The 20662-nt window shown below is 26.4% G+C and overlaps 1 protein-coding gene across 1 annotated transcript in view; it reads right to left on the bottom strand.

Moving 5' to 3' along the window:
• The window catches only part of LOC117175323 (ATP-dependent 6-phosphofructokinase), a 52517-nt gene that overhangs the window by 27175 nt on the left and 4680 nt on the right, over nucleotides 1-20662 (bottom strand). Inside the window, exons 2-7 of the mRNA XM_033365032.1 lie at nucleotides 16026-16146; nucleotides 15774-15925; nucleotides 15495-15684; nucleotides 12283-12493; nucleotides 5510-5618; nucleotides 2835-3023 (exon numbers count right to left, since the gene is read on the bottom strand). Coding sequence (XP_033220923.1) covers nucleotides 2835-3023; nucleotides 5510-5618; nucleotides 12283-12493; nucleotides 15495-15684; nucleotides 15774-15925; nucleotides 16026-16119 — 945 coding nt within the window. The 5' untranslated portion in view covers nucleotides 16120-16146. The remainder of the gene's footprint in view (nucleotides 1-2834; nucleotides 3024-5509; nucleotides 5619-12282; nucleotides 12494-15494; nucleotides 15685-15773; nucleotides 15926-16025; nucleotides 16147-20662) is intronic.

Here is a 20662-nt window from a genome sequence, read left to right as displayed (position 1 = left end):
CCTCCAGAACAGTATCCAAAACATCGATTTTTTGAAAAAAATATCAATTTATCACGTTTATTGTTCACTTACGCCGACTAGGAGTTGTTTTTTGAAAAAAATTACTTAAAATTCATGATCAGCGAACTCAAAAACCCCCAGTAAAGTATTCTCAATGTTTATAAATCAGTTTAAAATCGTAAAACTTGATTTTAATGTCATTTTAATCAAATTTGAAGCAAATTTTCACTTTTCGCGATTTTCTGCCTTTTCATCGCCGTATGGTGGGTTGAAATTTTTGTAAAAAAAAATCAAAATATGGTATTCGATGTATTTTTTCCCGTAGAATTCGATTTTGAAGTCAAAAAAATAAAATTTTTCTTTATTTTTTTTTTATTTAAAAAAAACCATGAAAAAATCGTAAAAAATGAGGTTTTTCGAGCAAAACCCCATAAAAAAGTAGCTGGACCCTTACTTTTTTATTACAAATTCGGATTCAGCGTCGAAAAATACATAAGAATATATAGGTCTGGTCAATTGCACAGACACTTTTGTTTTTTTTGTGGCATTTTTCACCTTATTTCAATAATTATTGAAATTAGTGGAAAATGCCATGGAATATTGATAAAAAAATGTTAAATAGTTCATATCCTTTAAAAAGTTTTGAAAATTATTGCAAGTTTTGAAGCTCATGAAAATTCCTTGAAATTTTTTAAAATATCCTACAATATTTACAATTCTTTGAAACTTTTTTAAACTCCTTGAAACTTTTTAAAGCTCTTGAAAATCCCTCAGAAATTTGAAAAACACCCTATAATTAAAAAAAACTTAATCCGGTAAAAAGATTAAAATCTATTAAAAATACTTTGGAATAATTTAAAATATCCTAAAATCTTTTGAATTCTTTAGAATCTTTAGAAATAATTGTGAACATTTGAAAATCTTTGAAATCCTACAAAATCTATCAATTATTTCGAATACATTTTTTGAAATTCATTTAAATATGATCGAATCATGTGAAATTCTATGAAATCTGAGGATTTTCCCTGAAATTCTGGAAACTTTATTAAAATACCTCGAGAACTACTAAAATCCTTTAAAATAATTGAAACCCTCGGAAATCTGATGAAATTCTTTTGAAATCTATAAAAATATCTTAAAATCTTACAGGTCCTATAAAATCGCTTTATATCTCATGAAATTCTGTCAAATTCATTAAAGCCACGTGACATTTGTTTTTAAATCCCTGAAAATCATTAATATTCTTGGAAATTCCTTGACAATTTTTTAATCCTTAGAAAATGCCTTGAAAATTCTTATAATGTCCTAAAATCTTTAAAGTCCTTTGAAATCCCTTCAAATTATTAAAATCGATTGAAATTACTTTGGAATGTTTTTAAATATCCTAAAATCTTTGAAGTTCTTTAAAATATTTGGAAATAACACGGAATATTTAAAAATCTTTGAAAATGTAAAATATCCTAAAATCTTATATAACCTATAAAATCGTTTAATATCTTTCGAAATTTTAGGACATTCTTTAAAACCTCATGGATTTCTTTAAAACCCCTGAAAATCATTAAAATCCTTAGAAATTCCTTGATCATTTTTAAAAACTTTTGAAATGCCTTGGAAACTTTTTGAATCACGTAAAATCTTTAAAATCATTTGAAGTCCCTTAAAATTATTAAAATCTATTGAAAATACTTTGGAGAAATTTTAAATATCCTAGAATCTTTGAAAATCTTCAAAATCCTATGAAATCCATCAATTCTTATGATTAAATTCTTTGAAATCCATTTAAATATGATAAAATTCCGTGCAATTATATGAAATCTAAGATTTTCTGAAACCTCAGAAATCTTATAAAATTTCTTTGGAAATGTGAAAAATATCCTAAAATTGTATAGGTCTATAAAATCGTTTCATATTTTTCGAAATTTTAGGAAATTCTTAAAATCCTCATGGAATTTAAAATCCTTTAAAACCGTTTGAACCCCCTTGAAACTTTTTAAAGCTCTTGAAAATTCCTCAAAAGTTTTAAAGATACCCTAAAATCTTTTTAAAAACTTTGAAATACCTTCAAATTTTCTAAATATATAAAAAATTCCTTGAAATCTTTTCACATACCCTAAAATATTTACAATTCTTCGAAACCTTTCGAAATCCATTAGGAAATTTGTAAGCTCTTAAAAATTCCTCATTAGTTTTAAAAATACCCTAAAATATTTGTAAAAGACTAAAATACGTACAAAATTTTTTAATATATTATAAATTCTTTGAAGTACTTTAAAATACCCTGAAATATTTCGAATCCATTGAGACCTTTTGAAAACCTTAAAACTTGTTAGAGCTCTTCAAAAATCCTCGAAAGCTTTAAGAATACCCTAAAATCTTTTTTTTAAATCTTTGAAATATCTACAAATTTTTTTAATATATTAAAAATTCCTTGGAATTTTTTAACATACCAAAAAATATGTTAAATCCTTCGCAACCTTTTGGAATTCTTTAAAACTTTTTAAAGCTCTTTAAAATTTCATGGAATTTTTAAAAATACCCTAAGACCTGTAAAGTCCTTTGAAATCCTTCTAATTATTAAGTATATTAAGAATTACTTGGAATTTTTGAAAATACCATCAATATTTCAAAAGAATTCAGGAAGATTCAGAAATAGGTATAGACTCCTGATTATTCTTAATAGTAATTTAAAGTGCTTCCCACAGAAATTCCCTGACTTTTATTATTCTTTTCTTCAAAATCACTGACTTTTTCTTATTTTTCGGTTCTCTCGGACATGCGGCCACTCTAGTTAAATTAAGAAAAACTAGCCAAAATATTTAATAAACAATACTTACTAAAACTCTGTCAAAAGCGGAAGGATTTCCTCCTCGTTGGACATGACCAAGAACTGTAATTCTGGTATCTTGCTGCAATTTATCAACGACCACTTTCTTTACATTTTCTGCTGTAATGGGATCTCCATTTTGATCGACGGCTCCTTCAGCGACGATGATGATATTAAGACGTTGGCCGGTTAAACGCTCCTAAAAATGACGCCACTTTAATAAATAGGAATACGGAAACAAAAATAAATTGAAATTTTTTTGAAGCAGTTATAGACTTTGCAACGATTGGTTAAACAGATCGTTACCGAGACAAAGAATTTTCAAACTTCAATATTATGGAAAGAAATAAAAAATAATAAGGAACATTAGAAAATCTTTACCTTATTCTTTTTCATTTTTATCATCTGCCAATAAAAGGAACTAAAAAGCAAAATACAAGCTAGAACACAAACCATGCTTCTTAGCTCGTTAATTAAATTGCAATCAACATGTACCATCCATATTTTAATTTCACTCGTGTTATTTGGCAGAGACAACAGTTTCTGATTAGAAATTACATGGAAAACGCGAATGATTGTTTAACTTTTTTTACAAAGATTAGAAAACTCACAAAGCATGCATGAAATGAAAAGCCAAGCTCACGGCGTCCTACTCTTTTGCAAAAAGTTTTCACTGAAAAAATAGGTATCTCTGCTTCTGAAAAATGATGGCAGAAAGTCATAAGATAAAGAGTTTTCGCGACTGCATACGAATTGAGATATAATTTTAGTAATGTAGAAATTGAGTCTTTTTGAGTTGAAAATTCATCTATTTTGGTAGAAGTTGCATCATTTTTTGTTAAGGATGCAACTGTTGGGTTGATTAACAATTCTTCATCACATTAGATGAAAACCAATTTTTTTGTTCAAAATTCACCTATTTTGTTAAAAAATTTTAATCATTGCAAATTAATTTTTTTAACTAATTATGTTCGGTATAACATTTATCTTTTTCAGTCAAAGATTCCTGTATTTTGTTAAAAATTAATCTTTTTTTGGTAGAAAATTAGTTTTGTTGGTTGAAATCTCATTTCTTTGGTAAAAAAATTAACTATTAGGATGAACATTTCTTTAAAAAATAAAATACTTGTTCGAAAATTAATGTATTTTGTTAGAAATTAATTTTTATTTATAAAAAACTAATCTTGGTTGAGAATTTATCTTCTTGGTTGAAAATTTCTTTCTTTGATTGATAAGTATTTTTTATATCAAATTAGTTGTTCTTGTACTGGAAATTTATCCTACCTGATAGAAATTTTATCTTCTTGGTTGGGAACCCATTTTTTTGATTAAAAATGTAATTATTCCGTTTTTGGTTGAAAATTTATCTTCTTCAGTTGAAATATAATATTTTTGGTAGAAAATTAATCTTTTTGGTTGAGAATATAACTATGAGATTGAAAATTCCTCAAAAAATTAAAATATAAAAAAAGGTTAATTAAAATAATATTTCGATTGAAAATTTATTTTATTGATTGAAAAGTAGTTTTTTTATTGAAAAATGTTTTTTTGTTGTTACTGAAAATGTATTTGTTTAACTTTTTGTCGAAAATTTATCAGTTTTAATAGAAATGTAATCTTCTTGGTTGAAAATTTAACTATTTCGTAAAAAATGTATTTTATTTCGTTGAAAATAAATTTTTTTAACTGAAAATGTAAAACTATTCTTTTCAAGTTCAAAATTTATCTATTTTAGGTTAAAATTCAACTGTTGTGTTGAAAATTCGTCTCTTGGTAGAAAAGTAGTCAAATTAGTTAAAACTTCATCTTTTTGGGTGAAAATTAATTATTTTTTGTCGAAAATTCTGTATCTTTTTCGGCTTGAAAATATATTCTTCTAACTGAAAATTTAAATATTCTATTTTTTGTTAAAAATTTATCTGTTTTTAGTAGAAAAATCATGTATTTTGTGGAAAAAATGTCTTTTTTGTTAAAAAATAATTTTTTTTGTAGAAAATTGCTATTTTTTGACAAAAATTTAATCTTTTTGGCTGAAAATTAATGTTAGATTGAAAATTTAACTATATCGCTGAAAAATTATTTTATTCACCTGAAAATTATTTTTTTTTTTACTGAAAATGAAACTATTCTATTTTTGGTTAAAATACTTTTTTGTTGAAAATATAAGTATTTTGTTGAAAATTCATTTTTTTTATCTCAAAATGTAGCTATTGCATGTTTGCTTAATATTTTTTTTAGTTAAAAGTTCATTTATTTGGTTGAAAATTTATCTTTCTTGGGTTGAAAATTAAATATTTTGTTAAAAATTCATATTTTTGGTTTAATTCAAATATTTTTGATTCAAAACAATATTTGTTTATCCAAATAATAACTATTACAATTATCGTTGCGAATTTATTTTCTTGGATCAAAGATTTAACACTTTGGTTGAAAATTTAACTATAAGGTTAAACATTATTTAAAAAATTCAAATATTTCTTTAAAAATCAATGTATTTTTTAGAACTTAATCTATATTGGTAGAAAAAAATATTAATTAATTAATTTAGAACCCAGAAAGACTGGCCCAAGAAATCAGGTTTAAATCCCGGGACTCAATTTATACGCAATATGGGAATTACGGACTCAATTCACCTGCACCAAGTTTTCGCGTATAATCTGAGATAAAAAAATGTCGTTATCGAACCTGCAATAATTTTTTGCAGAGCTTGTTCGGCCAATCCCTCTCAGGCGGCCACTCTGGAATGAAGACGAAGTCAGCTTCGCAACAAATAGCTGCCACCAGAGCGAGGTAACTGGAATGGTAAACCTAACTGAAGGCTCTAGCTCATACTATATGTATTTTTTAAATAAAAATGTCCATTTACAAAAAATAGTGCGCGTAAATATTAAATCAAGTTTAATATTAAGATAGATTTGAAGTTGGCTAAAAATATTTAAAATAATCTCATTCAATTGACCGTTTTTTTAAAGTAATATAATGCAGTTTTTTAACAGTTTGATTAAATGGTGTAATTGCGTTAATTTAGGTTAAAAGGTTTTAATAATCTAACTTCTAACTCAGGATTGTCATTATTATTTGACTAGCAAGTATATATTTTTTTACAAAATTGTAAGTTCTTATATTGTTACTGTGACGATTTTTCTCATCTATAAAATTTGCCAATATTTTTTATAAGAATATAATATATAATAAAAAATTACAAATGAAAGCATTCAAAATATAATTCATCTAAATTCCAAACATTTAGAGTTGATATTAAAACATTTTAAATTCATCGACTTTAACCTAAAGCGATCTATAATATACAGTTAAAAATTGTAAGCCTACTAATTTCAAAATGTTTAATTCTAAAGTTTAAAATTAGACATTTCTAACTTTCAAAATAAAATTTTTAGAAAGAATTTGAATTTAGAAGTTTTCAATTAACTTAAAATCATTTTAGTACTAACCATTTAAAACTAAAAACTTTTTGATTCTAAATATTTCAAATTAAACAATAACAAATTCAAAGCGTTACGAATTTAATAATTTTTTAATCTCAATTACTTAAATATATATTAAAATAAAAATAGAGATTCATGTTACCCTTCCCATACAAAAATTTATATTAAAATTATATTATAATTGTAAAATGTAAGCATTTTGAAAAAGCTTTAAAAATCTTCATTTTTAAACCTGTAACTTTCCGGACTGGGTATTTAAATATTAAGATTAATAAAATAAAATATGTTACATTCAATTCGTTTAAACTGGATAATTTTTACTCAAAAATGATGTACATTATAAACCTTCTTTTAAAGTATTCTAAAAACGTTGAAATTAAATTATTTGTAAACTGAATGATATCATCAAAAACTAAGCAATTATAAATTCCGTTTAAACTTGGAAAATATTTGAATAGGGATTGTAAAATTTAATTATCTGAACTAAATAATAATTGTAAAATTGCGCTTTATACTTTTTGAATTCAATCATTTTTATTTATATTGTAAAATTAAAATGCTTGAAATTTAATACCATTTTTTTCAGTTAAAAACAAGTATGTGTTTAGGCTCATCGAAATTCGGTGATCGTATCACAAATACTTTGGGATGAGCCTTGGCACGTCGTTGAAAAAAATGTAATAACAATTGCTAAATAAAAAATTCGTAACTTTTAAACAAAAAACTTGACATTGACTATTTATGAATCTTAAAAATTGAATTATCTGAAGTTGTCTACTTTATAACGTTTCAATCCGAAATCAGGACCGCTTGATGATTTCAAGTTCCCGGAGATGTACCGGTTTTATCCCAGTGAATTGTTAATTTTTCTGAGTCAGTTAAAAAGAATTCAAAAGATTTGAATCATTTCAAACAATTTTAGAAAAGATTTATAATTCTAAGTTAGAATATCAGATAATTTTTGGTCATAAGAATTGCAAATCTGATTTAAAAAAAAGAAAATAATTTGGTAAAATAATAATAATTCTGAATGTGAGCAGGAATATTTGTTTAATTCGTTTCTTCTGAATAAAAATTCTTTGCAGGAATTCCTTGTCTCAAAATCTAAATTATAATTGTTTACGAAAATTCCCTGCCAAAAAGTATATTTATTTCCAAAAAATGCTCTTTTTTAAATCAGAATTGTATTTGTTTAAAACATTTTCTATTATAATTCAGAAATAGATTAACTCCCTATTACATATATTATTTTAATTGGGGAGAGGGATGTTTCAAATTCTGGAAAATTTTTATTTGAAAAAAAAAATTGTTAAATTGAAAAAATAAGAATACGAATTGTTTTTGTAAATTCCCCTTTTGTAGAATTAAAATTATTTTCTAAAATTTGTTGTCCCATGTAAAAAATTACCTGTTACGAGACAAAATTATAAAGTTTTACAAAATTCCCTGTTCCGAACTCAAAATTATAATTTTACGGGAATCTTTTCATATATTGCATTTCTTTGTTTCCCTATAAAATCAGAATTCTCGATCCTCAAGTCTAAATTATAACTCCTTAATAAAATTCCGTGTTCCAAGTCACATATATATTTTTATTTCCAAACATCCTCTTTTCCCGGTCAAAATTATATTATTTACAACTTTTTCTATTATATTTCAGAAATATAGTAACTCCCTTCTTCTAAAATTCGGAAGAAAGAAGTTTCAAATTCCAGCAAATTTTTATTTAAAAAAAAAAATAATTTTTATATCAAACAAAATTCGAATTTGGAACAAGAAAATTTCAAAATCTGACAAATTCTGAGTTGAAAAAGGCATTGATTTTGGAAATTCTCTTTTTATAAATCAGAATTAAAATTATTTGACCAAATTTCCCGATCTACGATTTTACGAAATTTTCTGTCACAAAAGCTAAGTTATAATTCTTTATGGAAATTCCTGGTCCCTGAATTAAAATTATGATTCTTTATTAAAATTATGTGTTTCAAAGTAAAAATTATAATTCTTCACGGAAATTAACTGTCCCAAACTTGAAATGAAATGTCTTTACTGAAATTCTATTTCGCAATTTAGAATTATAATTCTTTTCGTAAATTCCCTGTTTCAAGTCAAAATGACTGTAATTCTTTATTAAAAATTGGAACAACACACAAAACTATATTTTTAATTTTGAAAACGGAAAAATTATAAATTATATATCTTAAGACTGTCATGAGTCTTCAAGGAACATCTGAATCGATTGAATATATTTTTCAACTGAAAATTAAGAAAATTCAAGGTAAAAAATAAAGTCATAATCATATTCCGGTACTTTTCCTCCCTTAGAAAATTCATCGTCCGTTGCGATCCAGTAGCCTCAAACAAATTTGTATCCCAATTTTTCTAAATTACCCTTTAAAATATATCCTGAGACTAATCTTCTGCGAAATTAAGAGTGAATGATATCACTTGAGGTCACGGGTTAAAGTATTCAAGACTGAATAGCTTATCCTTGGGGTATTGATATTACAAATGCGCCAGTAGCAGAGCTTCAAATCTCCTTGACCCAGTCATCAATTGGCGGAAATTCGGGAATAAAAGCACGAGATACTTCATGAGGTCATTCCCAACACTATTGACAGAATAAAAAAATGGCCGAATGACGAGGAGTAATAAAGCTCACAGGGCATGCTGTGGAGGGACGTTAGTGAAAAAAATACAATCAGATCTCGGACTCACTTCAGAGACCAAAAATAGTGTAAATAGCGTCAAAAATCGAAAAATAGTATCATTAAATTTTGTATGTATTAAAAATGCTCTTCAATGTCTATTTAAAATGTTATTTTTCAGTCTATAACAAGAAGATCCAAATATTGTTATTGAAAGTTCATTGTTTTCTTTTACATTTTTTAACGGAACATGAACTATTACATTTTCTGGTTGAAATATGAACATTTTTCGTTGAGAATTCAACTACTTTATTAAAAATTGAACTAATTTGAAAGAAATGTATTTTTTTTTAAATAATTTTTTTAACTGAAATTTTAACCCATTTGGTAGAAAATTGAACTATTTTGTTGAAAAATCATCTTTATTGGTTAAATCCAACAGTTTTGAACTTTAAATTAAAATATTTTTTGTGATAAAATCATTTATTACATTTATGTGGTCAAAAGTTGGACTTTTTAGTATTAAATACACTTCTGCGTTGAAAAGTCATTTTTTAAAGTTAAAAATTCTTTTTTTTCAATTCATATGTTTTTGATTACAAATACAAATTATTTGGGTTAAAATATCTAATATTACCTTTTTCGTGGAGAATTAATCTTTGTTGGTTGAAAATTCAACTACTTGATAAGAAGTTGAACTACATACTTTTTGTCAAAATTTAAATTGTTGGTTAAAGGTTCATTACTTCAGTTAAAAATATTTTTTTTTTCGTTAAAAATTAATATTCTTAATTGAAAATTTAACTATTTTGTTAAAAAATCAACTTATTGGTAGTAAATAATGTAAATAGTATCAAAGATGTTTAAAAATAGTATCAAAATAGTTTCATAAAATTATTCATGTATAAAAATGATTTTCTATGTTTATTTAAAATGATATTATTTAGTCTATAACAAGGAAATTCAAATATTTTTAGTTGAAAGTTCATTCTTTTGAGGTGAAAAGTCTACTATTTAATTTTTTTGGTTGAAGTATCAACTATTAAATTTTTCGTCAAAAAATAATTTTCTTTTTTTTTAAATTCATCTATTTTGTTAAATATACGTCCTTTTTGGTAGAAAATGAATCTCCTGGGTTAAAAATGCATTTTTTGTTATTAAAGATTTACCACTCAAGTTGAAAATTAAGTTTTTATCGTTAAAAACTAATTTTTTAAACTGAAAATATAACTATTTTCTTGAAAATTCAACTATTTGGTTAAAAATTCATGTGTTTTGTTAAAAAGTCTGACTTTTTAGTATAAAATTAAACTTCTGGTTTGAAAATTCACATTTTTAGTTAAAAATTTGTCTTTTTTGTTTCAATTCAACTATTTTTGATTGAAAATGAAATTTTTTTTGTTTGCAATATCTAATATTAAATTTTTCGATGAGAATTATTCTTTGATGGTTGAAAATTCAACAACTGGATAAAATGTTGAACTACATACTTTTTGTGAAAATTTAGTTTTTTGGTTGAAGATTCATCGTTTATGTTTAAGTTTCGTATTTTTTTTCGTTAAAAATTAATTTTGTTAACAAAAAGTTTAATTTTTTGTTTGAAAAATCGACTTATTGGTAGTAAATTAACTTTTTTATTGAAAATTCAACAATTTGGTATAAAATTCAACTATATCGATGGGTGAGCGGAAGAAGATACTGTTTGATTTTTGTTTGAAAAGACGTCGTATCTCGCTTTGAAACCGCGAGCGAGATACGACGTCTCTTAAAACAAAAATCAAACACTACGATCTTCCGCTCACCCGGCTACATGGTAAAAAATTACACTTTCATGTAGAATTTTTTGTTTATTTAAATTATTTCTCCTCGAAGAAAATTTAAATACTCCATTTTTGGTTAAAACTGCATCTTTTTTAGCTTCAAAATTCAACTGTTTAGTCAACAAATTTTAAAAACGAAAAAATATAAAATAAAATTAATAAAATAAAATTTGGACTAACATCACATCCATTGCTTAAACTATTTATTAGTTGAAAATGTTTGTGATTTGTTTAAAATTAAGCTTTTTATTAGAAAATTAACCTTCTTGGTTGAAAGTTCAACAATTTGGTTAAAAATGGATGAGTTTGGTTGATAATGTACCTTTCTTAGTTTCAAAATTCAACTATTTGGAATGGAAGCTTCTAAATGTGTCCCCTAAGGGTTTAAACATTTTTCTTGCATCTTCTTCTCTATTCCTTTACACACCCCCCACACACTTACTTGGTACTGGAAGGGGGACCTACAGTTTAAGGTGGGTTCCGAACCACCAAGAGCCAACAGCTTCAAGTACTTAGAGAAAAACCTTTTTCTCTAGAGGTACTCGGTCCCACGGACTCTCCGGACATGAACAACTTCCCCCTTGCTAGGCTAGTGTTCATCGCATTGGGACGCCGAGACTCTTCCAGAGTGCGAGGAGGCGAGGAATCGAACCCGCAAGCCGAAGGAGTGGATCCAAAGCCTACGCTTTAGTCCCCACGACCATCGTCCCACTCAAATTCAACTATTTAGATAATACATTTTATAATCGAAAAAAATATAAACTAAAAATTATTAAAGTAAAATTTGGACTAACATCACACCTATTGCTCAAACTATTTTTTTGAAAATTCAACTATTTCGTTAAAAATGTATGTATTTTATTGACAATTCCTTTTATTAGTAGAAAATTAATCCTCTTAGTTTAAAATTGAACTGTCTGGTTAAAAATGTATGTACTACGTTGAGAACTCGTATTTTTCACTAAAAAATTAATCTTTTTGATTCGAAAATTAAGCTAGTGAGTCAGAGGTCTGTGCAATCTATCCACTTATTTGAATAATCGTTTCGTAAAAGATGTCTCTTACGTTCGACACAACAGTAATCTCTAAACTAATTGAAAACGCAGAATACAAACGATACTTAGTAGTTCAAAGCAACAACATCTCCAAACTTATCGTTAGTAATTCTTTAAGTTAAGTTAGTCTGGGTAACAAATAATCGGGTCAGAAAAAGGACATGGACGAGAATTTCGATAAAAAATTTCATTGACATGCCTGCTCCAACTTTTTACAAAGTTTTACAGGCCAGTCGGTGGGGGGCGGGCATTCTGGGATGAACATGTAGTCTGCCTCGGCGGCTAAAGCACCCACAATTGCCAGGTACCTAACCAAAGTCAGAACTTTTTAAAATGAAGAAGTGCGACTGCTCAAAATAGAACGAGACCGACCAAAATAAAAGTGTAATCAAATATACTATCAGCCAGAGAACCCTATTTTTGTACAATTCCTTCTTCTATTAATAAAGATTTTTGTCTAAATTAAAAAAGAAAAAAATAGTAACTTACCCGCAGTGACGACCCATGACTTCCATAATGAATGTTCGTTGATGAGAATATGCTGTACTGACGATGGCATCAATGCTCTCAATAATTCTGTGAAGAGCCGAATCCGTACCGATAGTCATGTCAGTACCGCAGAAATCATTATCGATAGAACCCACCAATCCGACGATGTGAAGATGTGAACATTTTTCACCTTGTTCGGGTGTTAGCTCACCTAGAATAAATGTCAGATTTAGAACTTTCAGCATGTTTTCCCATAATTTATCATAATCAGGGTTGCTACAAAATCCCAATTTTGAAATTCTCTAACTTTCCCGGACCAATTTCTCATTTTCTTTGACCAGCTTAAAGTTTTCTTTCAGATATAAAAACAACCTTATATTTAGGAGAACAATAATGTTAATGCAAAAAAATATTTGTCTATAAAGTGATCTTAAATAGTTTTAGGGGCAACAGTCATTATAAACTTCAATTTCAGTTTATTGAAAATTCCAGACTTTTCACAGCCCAAAATGTTCTCAAAACTTGATAATTCCACTGATTTTTTCAGAAAGATAGGAAAATGAATATTATTTTAATTTTTCAACCAAATAGTTGAATTTTTAACAACAAAATATAAAATTTAGACAAAAAATGTGCATTTACAACCAACGAATTTTCATGAAAATAGTTCAATTTTTAAGAAAATAGTTGCATTTTCAAACTGCAAAGATAAATTTTTAAACAAATGATCACATTTTTAACAAACAAAAAAATATTATTAATTATTAACGAAACAGCTGCATTTTCTAACAATAAATATAAAACGCAAGCAAAAGGGACACATTTTCAACAAAATAGTGGAATCTTTAACCCACAAAAATGAACTTTCAATAAATTAATTTAATGTTCAACCTACCGAGATGATCTTTCAACAAATGGAAGGATCTTTCAAAAAAAAAAAAAACCTTTAACTAAAATCAGTTGTATTTTCAACCAAATAGTTGAACTTTCAAGCAAGAGAGGTGATTTTTCATCAAAATAGTTTAATTTTTAACGGAATAGTAAAATTTTCAATCTAAAGATGAACTTTTAACCAAAACGACTGTAATTCTTTATTAAAAATTGGACCAACACACAAAACTATATTTTTAATTTTGAAAACGGAAAAATTATAAATTATATATCTTAAAACTGTCATGAGTCTTCAAGGAACATCTGAATCGATTGAATATATTTTTCAACTGAAAATTAAGAAAATTCAAGGTAAAAAATAAATTCATAATCATTTTCCGGTACTTTTCCTTTTTTTTCCTGTTAATTATCAACTAAATACTTGAATTCTTTACCCAAAAAGACAAAATTTTAAGCAGTAGGGACAAATTTTCAACAAAAAAATAGTTGAATTTTTAAGTAGAAAGTTGAATTATTAACCTAACCAACAGATTAATTTTCAATCCAAAAGGACGATCTTTCTATCCAAAAAGACGAATGTTCAACAAAACAGTTACATTTTCGACCCAGAAAGATGAGTTTTTTAAATAAAATAGTTGAATTTTATAAAATAATTAAAATTACAACAAACTAGTTAAATTTTAAACTAATCAAGTAGGTAATATTTCAACCAAACCAAATTTTACTTTTAAGCAAAAAACTGTTTGATTTAACCGAAAATTATAAATTGAAAATGAAATAGTTGATATTTCTACCTACAAAGATTTTATTTTAAATAAAAAGCAGTTGAATTCAAACAAAAAAGATGATTTTTTAACAAAACAGTTGAATCCTCGACCAAATGAGATTACTTTTTCACCAAACAGTTGTATTTTTAACCAAAAAAGATTAAAATTCAACAAAAAAGAGACGAATTTTCAACAGAAGAGTGAAATATCCAAGCCAAAAATACTAATTTTGTATAAAACAGTTGAATTTTCAACAAAAAAGTTGATTTTCAACCAAATAGTTGAATTTAAAAATTAAAAACGATCAATTTCCAACCAAAAATACGATAGTTACATTTTCAGTTGAAAAATAATTTAGAAAAAAAACGAAATCTCAATTAAAATGATGAATCTTCAACGAGATAAATTAATTTTTTAACAAACTACTTGAACTTTCAATCAAGTAGCTGAATTTTCTACCAAAATAATAGAATTTTCAACAAAAAAGTGTAATTTTAAAGTTAAAAAACAAATTTTTTATAAAAAATGCCATAGTTTAATTTTCAGTATAAAAAAAAATAATTTTCATAAAAAAAATAATAACAATTTAAATAGAAAAAGGCAATACTTGAATTATCAACTAAAACCGATGAATATTCATTTTAAAATAGAACCGTTGAATTTTTAGTTGAAAAAATTAATTTTCCACACACACACACACACACAAAACGAATTCTCTAGAAAATTGTTAAATTTTCAACCAAATAGTTGAATTTTATAACAAAATAATACTATTTTCATTTTAAAGACGAATTTTCAACAAAAAAGTGGAGTTTTCAAGCCAACAAGATGAATTTTCTACGAAAGAAATTAAATTCTAAATTAAAAAAGATCATTTTCAACTAAATAGTTCAATTTTCAAATAAAAACGATTAATTTTCAACAAAAAATTCAATATTTAAATTTTCAGTGAAAAAAATTAATTTTCAAACTTAAAAAACACTAATTTTTAATAAAATAGTTCAATCTTCTACCAGTAAAATAAATTTTTAATAAATATTTCAGGTTTCAACCAAGTAATTAAATTTTCAAACAAAAAACAAACAAACAAAACAATGAATTCAGATAGAAAAATGTAATAGTTGAATTTCTAACAAATTTTCTACTAAAATGATGAATATTCAACCAAAAAATGAAATTTTAATAAGGATCATCGACCTTCAACCACTCGAATTTTCATCAAAATAATAAAATTTCCAACGAAATAGTAGAACTATTAACCAAAAGAGATGAATTCCGAAACAAAAATATAGCAGTTTACATTTTAATTACAAGCAACTAAATTACAAGCAACTAAATTTCAACCAAAAATAGGTGGAAATTTGTATAGGGTTCTATTAATTCAGTTTGCATTTAAACGACAGAATAAACAGCAAGTTTCTTAAAAATAGGGGAAAAAAGTGGAATTCTTAAAGAAAAAATGGTCTGAGATTCCCTAACATTTCTTGCCTTTTCGGAATTTCCTCAACTGTAGCCACCCTGATAATATATAGATATAAAATTTTTTGGACATACCGTCCTTGACTAATTCCTTCAAAAGATCGGACCATTCCTCCTTGAAGAGATTGGCACCAGTGAGAGAACCGTCACCTCCGATGACGACCAAATTCGTGATTCCCCGAGTCACTAAATTTTTCGCTGCCTTTTTGCGCCCTGCTCGTTCTTTAAAGTCCATGCAACGAGCTGATCCTATAACGGTTCCACCCTAAAATACACAAAAAAAAAAACGACACAAAAAGGGGATGTAATTTTATCCTAGAAACTTTAATATTTAAAGATCAGTTTTATCATTACTCTGTGAATTATGCAAGAGACGGAAGACCATGTGGCTTCCACTATATGTTCTCCACCATCCACCATTCCTTGGTAGCCTTCTTTGATAAAGAAGACCTTGCATCCTAAATAAATTCCCATACGAACTACGGCGCGGACAGCAGCATTCATTCCTGTTAAAGAATTTCGATGGTTCAGTGGATATTATCATTTTGAAAAATATGATAAATTTGATCATTTGTAATTGCTTTAAAAGACAATAAGATTATTGACCCTGTGAATCTCCTCCGCTGGTAAAGACTGCCAGGCCTTTACCCTTATGACTGCCGGGTTTTATAAACTTTTGTGCTGTTTGTTCGTCCTCCATGATTTCTTTATAAATGTGATCCAAGTACTGAAAACAGACACCGAAATTTACTTGATTTTATGGGTTCATGTATAGAACTGAGGAATTTAATAACAATTTAATTCAAACATTGCAACTGTTCAGTAGATTAGGGTCGCGTCAAAGTCTAGGTCGAGATTACGGATCAGTGACAAATCAGATAAAATCTGAGTTAAATTCCCTTATTGGTATTAATATAAAATACAAAGTATGCTTGGTTCATAAGACACATGTCTTTGTTTTAAAATATTGATATACAACGTACATATTCCTCAGAACCGAATGTAAATAAATTAAGATGGCAGGGATCACAGCGGTTTAGTAGTTCAATTTTAGGTGAAATGGTGGATTTTTTCTGAAAAAGGGGTTTGAAGGGGGATTTCATTGATTATTAACAACTTTTTATATACCTATGGATATCTCGTGAATATTGAAAGAAACTGCACTTTAACAGAAGCAAGTTCTTTATCAAGTTTTCTAGTAATTTTTGTTTCATTTTATTTACATAGCTTTCAAAAATCTGTTAAACACTTCAGCATATTGTACTGATAAAAATATTTGAGAAAAAAATGTAAGAAGATCAAAAACGGAACTAAAATGATGAATTTTTGACTAAAAAATTAATCTCTTTTGGTAGAAAATTAATCTGTTTCAGTTGAGGCTTCAATTATTTTATTAAAAATACTATTACTTGACTAACAGGTGAATTACTTTGTTGCAATTTTTTTTTTGGTTGACGATTCATCAGTTGAGTAAAAAATTCATCTCTGGTTGAAAATGTACCTATTTTGTTAAAAATTAGTCCCTTTAGGTTAAACACTCAGCAATTTGCTTTGGCATTTTTTACTTTCTTGACTAAAAATCTTTTTTGGTTGAAAGTTCAACTATTTTATTTAAAAATCATATTTTTTGGATGAATTCAACTGTTTTCTATTTAAAATTGAAATCTTTATTGGTTGAAATATCAACTTCTACATTTTTCATTGCGAATTCATAATTTTTAATGAAAATTCAAATACTTGGTTTTAATTTGAACTAAATCGGTCAAAATTTATTTATTTTTTTTGGTTTTAGATTATTCCTTATAGTTGAAAATTAACACTTTTGTTGAAAAAATAACTACTTTTACTTCAAAGTTTTCAATTCAAACAAAAATCTTTTTTGTCAAAATATAAATTTTTTTATTGAGAATTCGTATTTTTTTAGATGAAAATTCAACTACTTGGCTAAAAGTTGAACTAATTTATAGAACATTATTTTTGTTTTAATTGAAGATTCGTGATTGTAATTGTAAGTTCATCTCTGGTCGAAAAAAGAGCTATTTTGTTAAGAATTCGTTTTTTATTCGACTACAAATTACTTTTTGTACACAACTTTACTGATCATGTTTTTCCTACACAAAATATTTCCTACACAGAATTTAATACTGTTATATTTTTTCTACAAAAAATTTTTCCTACACAGAATTTAATATTGTTAAATACTTTTATTTATTTCCTACACAAAATATTTTCTACGTAAAATATAACACTATTAAATTCTGTGTAGGAAAAATTTTCTGTAGAAAATATTTTGTGTAGGAAAGAAATAAAAGTATTTAACAATATTAAATTCTGTGTAGGAAAACTTTGTTGCAGAAAAAGTTTTGTGTAGGAAAAATATAACAGTATTAAATTATCTGTAGGAAATATTTTTCCAACGCGAAAGTTTTTCTGCACAAAATTTTTCCTACACAAAATTGAATACTGTTATATTTTTCTTACACAACATTTTTTCTGCATAGAAGATTTCCTACACATAATTTTATATTGTTTAATACTATTATTATTATATAATAATGTGTAACAAAAAAGTCCGGACTAAGTATAATTTTAGAATTTTTACGTATCTCGCCTCTTTTGAAAAAATATTAAAATTTTCGGTTTTAGACGATCTAATTACGATAATTAAATAAAAGACAAGTTCTGACAAAAAATACCTAAAGAATTTGTTTAGCACTTTTTAAAAGGTTGAATTCTTTCTAACAACTTTCTTTAGTTTCTTACATCATTTAGCTCAAAATACGAATTTTCGATTTTTAAATTCTCATCAGAGAAGGTATTAGATTTGTGTAAACTTTGACCCTCCCCCCTCCTAGTTTTTGTCAAATGTCTACGTTTTGAGACACCCTGAATCCGAAAAACAGGTTTTTACGAATTTGTCTCTCTGTCTGTATTTCTGTTTGTTTGTATGTATGTGTATCTGTTTCCACAACAACTTTTGAAAAAATTAATCTATTTGATTGGCCTTTGATACACTCGTTTAGTGTCTTAAACTAAAGGTCACTTTCGTTAGCTAGCCATTTTGGATAAAAATTCAAAAAGTGGGCACATTTTGGATATTTTTGAGACCACTTTTTTTTAATTAAAAAATTCTCATAGTATTCAAAAATTCGAAGAATTTATCCTTATGACTTTTTTCATAAAATCAAAAATTACCAGAGTTGTAGCATTTACAAAATTCCAAAAAACATACGAAAATAAACATTTTAAGCCAAATAACGCACGATATGAAGAACAGTCGAAAAAAGAAAATTGTTGCTTTTTGAATGCCCTACAAGATTATCATAATAACTTTTCGAATTTTCTTGATAAATCAAACATTCCAATTTTGACAGCATAAAAAATAATGAAAAATAAAAAAATTACATTATTTGGCCAAACTGTGCAAAATACGATGAAAGATGACAGAACAAAAATTGTGCATTTGAAAAAGATCTACAAATTTATTATTATATATATTCTGTGTAGAAAATATTTTGTGCAGGGAAAAAATAATAGTATTAAACAATATAAAATTATGTGTAGGAAATCTTCTGTGTAAAAAATTAAAAAAAATGTTTAAAAACTTAGTATCAATTATTACTTTTTTCGTCATGAGTTCCCTTTTTCTGGATGAAAATTCAACTATTTGCCTAAAAGTTGAACTGCTTAGTTAAAAACTCATTTTTTGTTTGCAGAATTATCTTCTTGATTTCAAATTTGATTATTTTGTTTAAAAAATCAGATTTATAGTAAGAAAAATTCATCTTCTTAATTAAAATTTCATTTTTTTCATTAAAAATTCAACTATTTGATAAGAAATTAATCGTTTTTTTAAATGCAATATATTTACTCATGCAATTTTAGGAATTTAAAGCGTTTCAAAATAAATTTAATATAGCACATAAATTTATTTAATTTAAAACAATTCTCTTGATTGTCCTTCAAATATACAAAATTAGAAAATAAATCGTTTAGAAATATTTGAAATTGGCATCATTAAAAAGAATCTCTTTTAAAGAGCGTCTTGTTTTCTAAAGTCTAGAATTTCTGTTTATGATTCTTAACAAATGAATCGAAACTTTATAAAAAAAAGGAAGAGAATAGTAGAAAATTGGGTCAAAAGATTTGATTTTAGGTATTTCAGAAGATTTATAAAATTAGGTAAAAAATTAAACGGATTGTGATCCCTGAGATTGTCTCATTCAAGAAACATGCCTGAATTTCGCTCTCCCTGCAAACATTCTTCCTCGTTGTGCACACGCCCAAAGGATTCTTAAAAAATAAATCTCTTTTTTCCTGAGGAATGTAAAATGGAAAATGGTGAGTCAGAAGATTAATGCAAAATACAATTTTACTAATGCCTGATATTCAGGACATGATTGCCTTTTCTCCACGTTGCAGCCTTAAATATTTCTTCTCAATTATTTTGTGAACTTCTTGTAAATCATCGGAGATACTGAACCATTTGATCATTTCCAGATCGGATTTCCCTTGTTTGTCTACCAAAAACATCTGTCAGTAGAGTAAAAAAAAGTTAGGAACGCCTTAGCTTGAAAATGAATACAATCTATAAATACCTTCTAAAAAAATCAAAGGAACTTCTTTGCAGATATTTAAAAAAAATGTGAGCTGAACTACATACAGAGTGGCCGTTTTAATTGGGGGGAAAAATTCCCGGTAAATTTCCCGTTCGCAAAAATTGTTGACCGTGATTGAGATTTAAAAAATCGGACACTTATAAATTTTTTTATTTGAAGTAAAGAGAATTGAACTTCAAATTAAAACACCCTAAGTGAAGTTCTTTAAAATTTTAAGTTTTTAAATGGAAGCGAAAAATGTTTATTATACCAAAAATATATATTCAAACGCTTAATAATTTACCCCCATTAAATCAAAAGATTTATTACACTTCAATTGAACAATTTTTACTTAAATTCCATCGAATCGTAAAGTTAAAAATGGTAAGCTTTTACCATTTATTTTTAAATAATAAAAAAATTCGATTTTAGCAGAAATCTTAAAGACATATTTTTATTATCTTGAAACTTTTTCCAATTTCAAACGCTTTTAATTTATAATTGCTCAAGTCATATGGGTCATCTATAAATTATGCAAAAGTTTTTATGAGATGCGGTATTTCGAAAAAATTTTACGGTATGTCACATTATAAGATTAAAAGTAACATTTTATCCTAGCAGGAATGATAAATTTACTATGATGAT

This window comes from Belonocnema kinseyi, chromosome 6 (genome assembly GCF_010883055.1).
Source record: "Belonocnema kinseyi isolate 2016_QV_RU_SX_M_011 chromosome 6, B_treatae_v1, whole genome shotgun sequence".
In the NCBI taxonomy this organism is placed as follows: domain Eukaryota; kingdom Metazoa; phylum Arthropoda; class Insecta; order Hymenoptera; family Cynipidae; genus Belonocnema; species Belonocnema kinseyi.
This window is presented reverse-complemented; position numbering and strand designations above follow the sequence as displayed.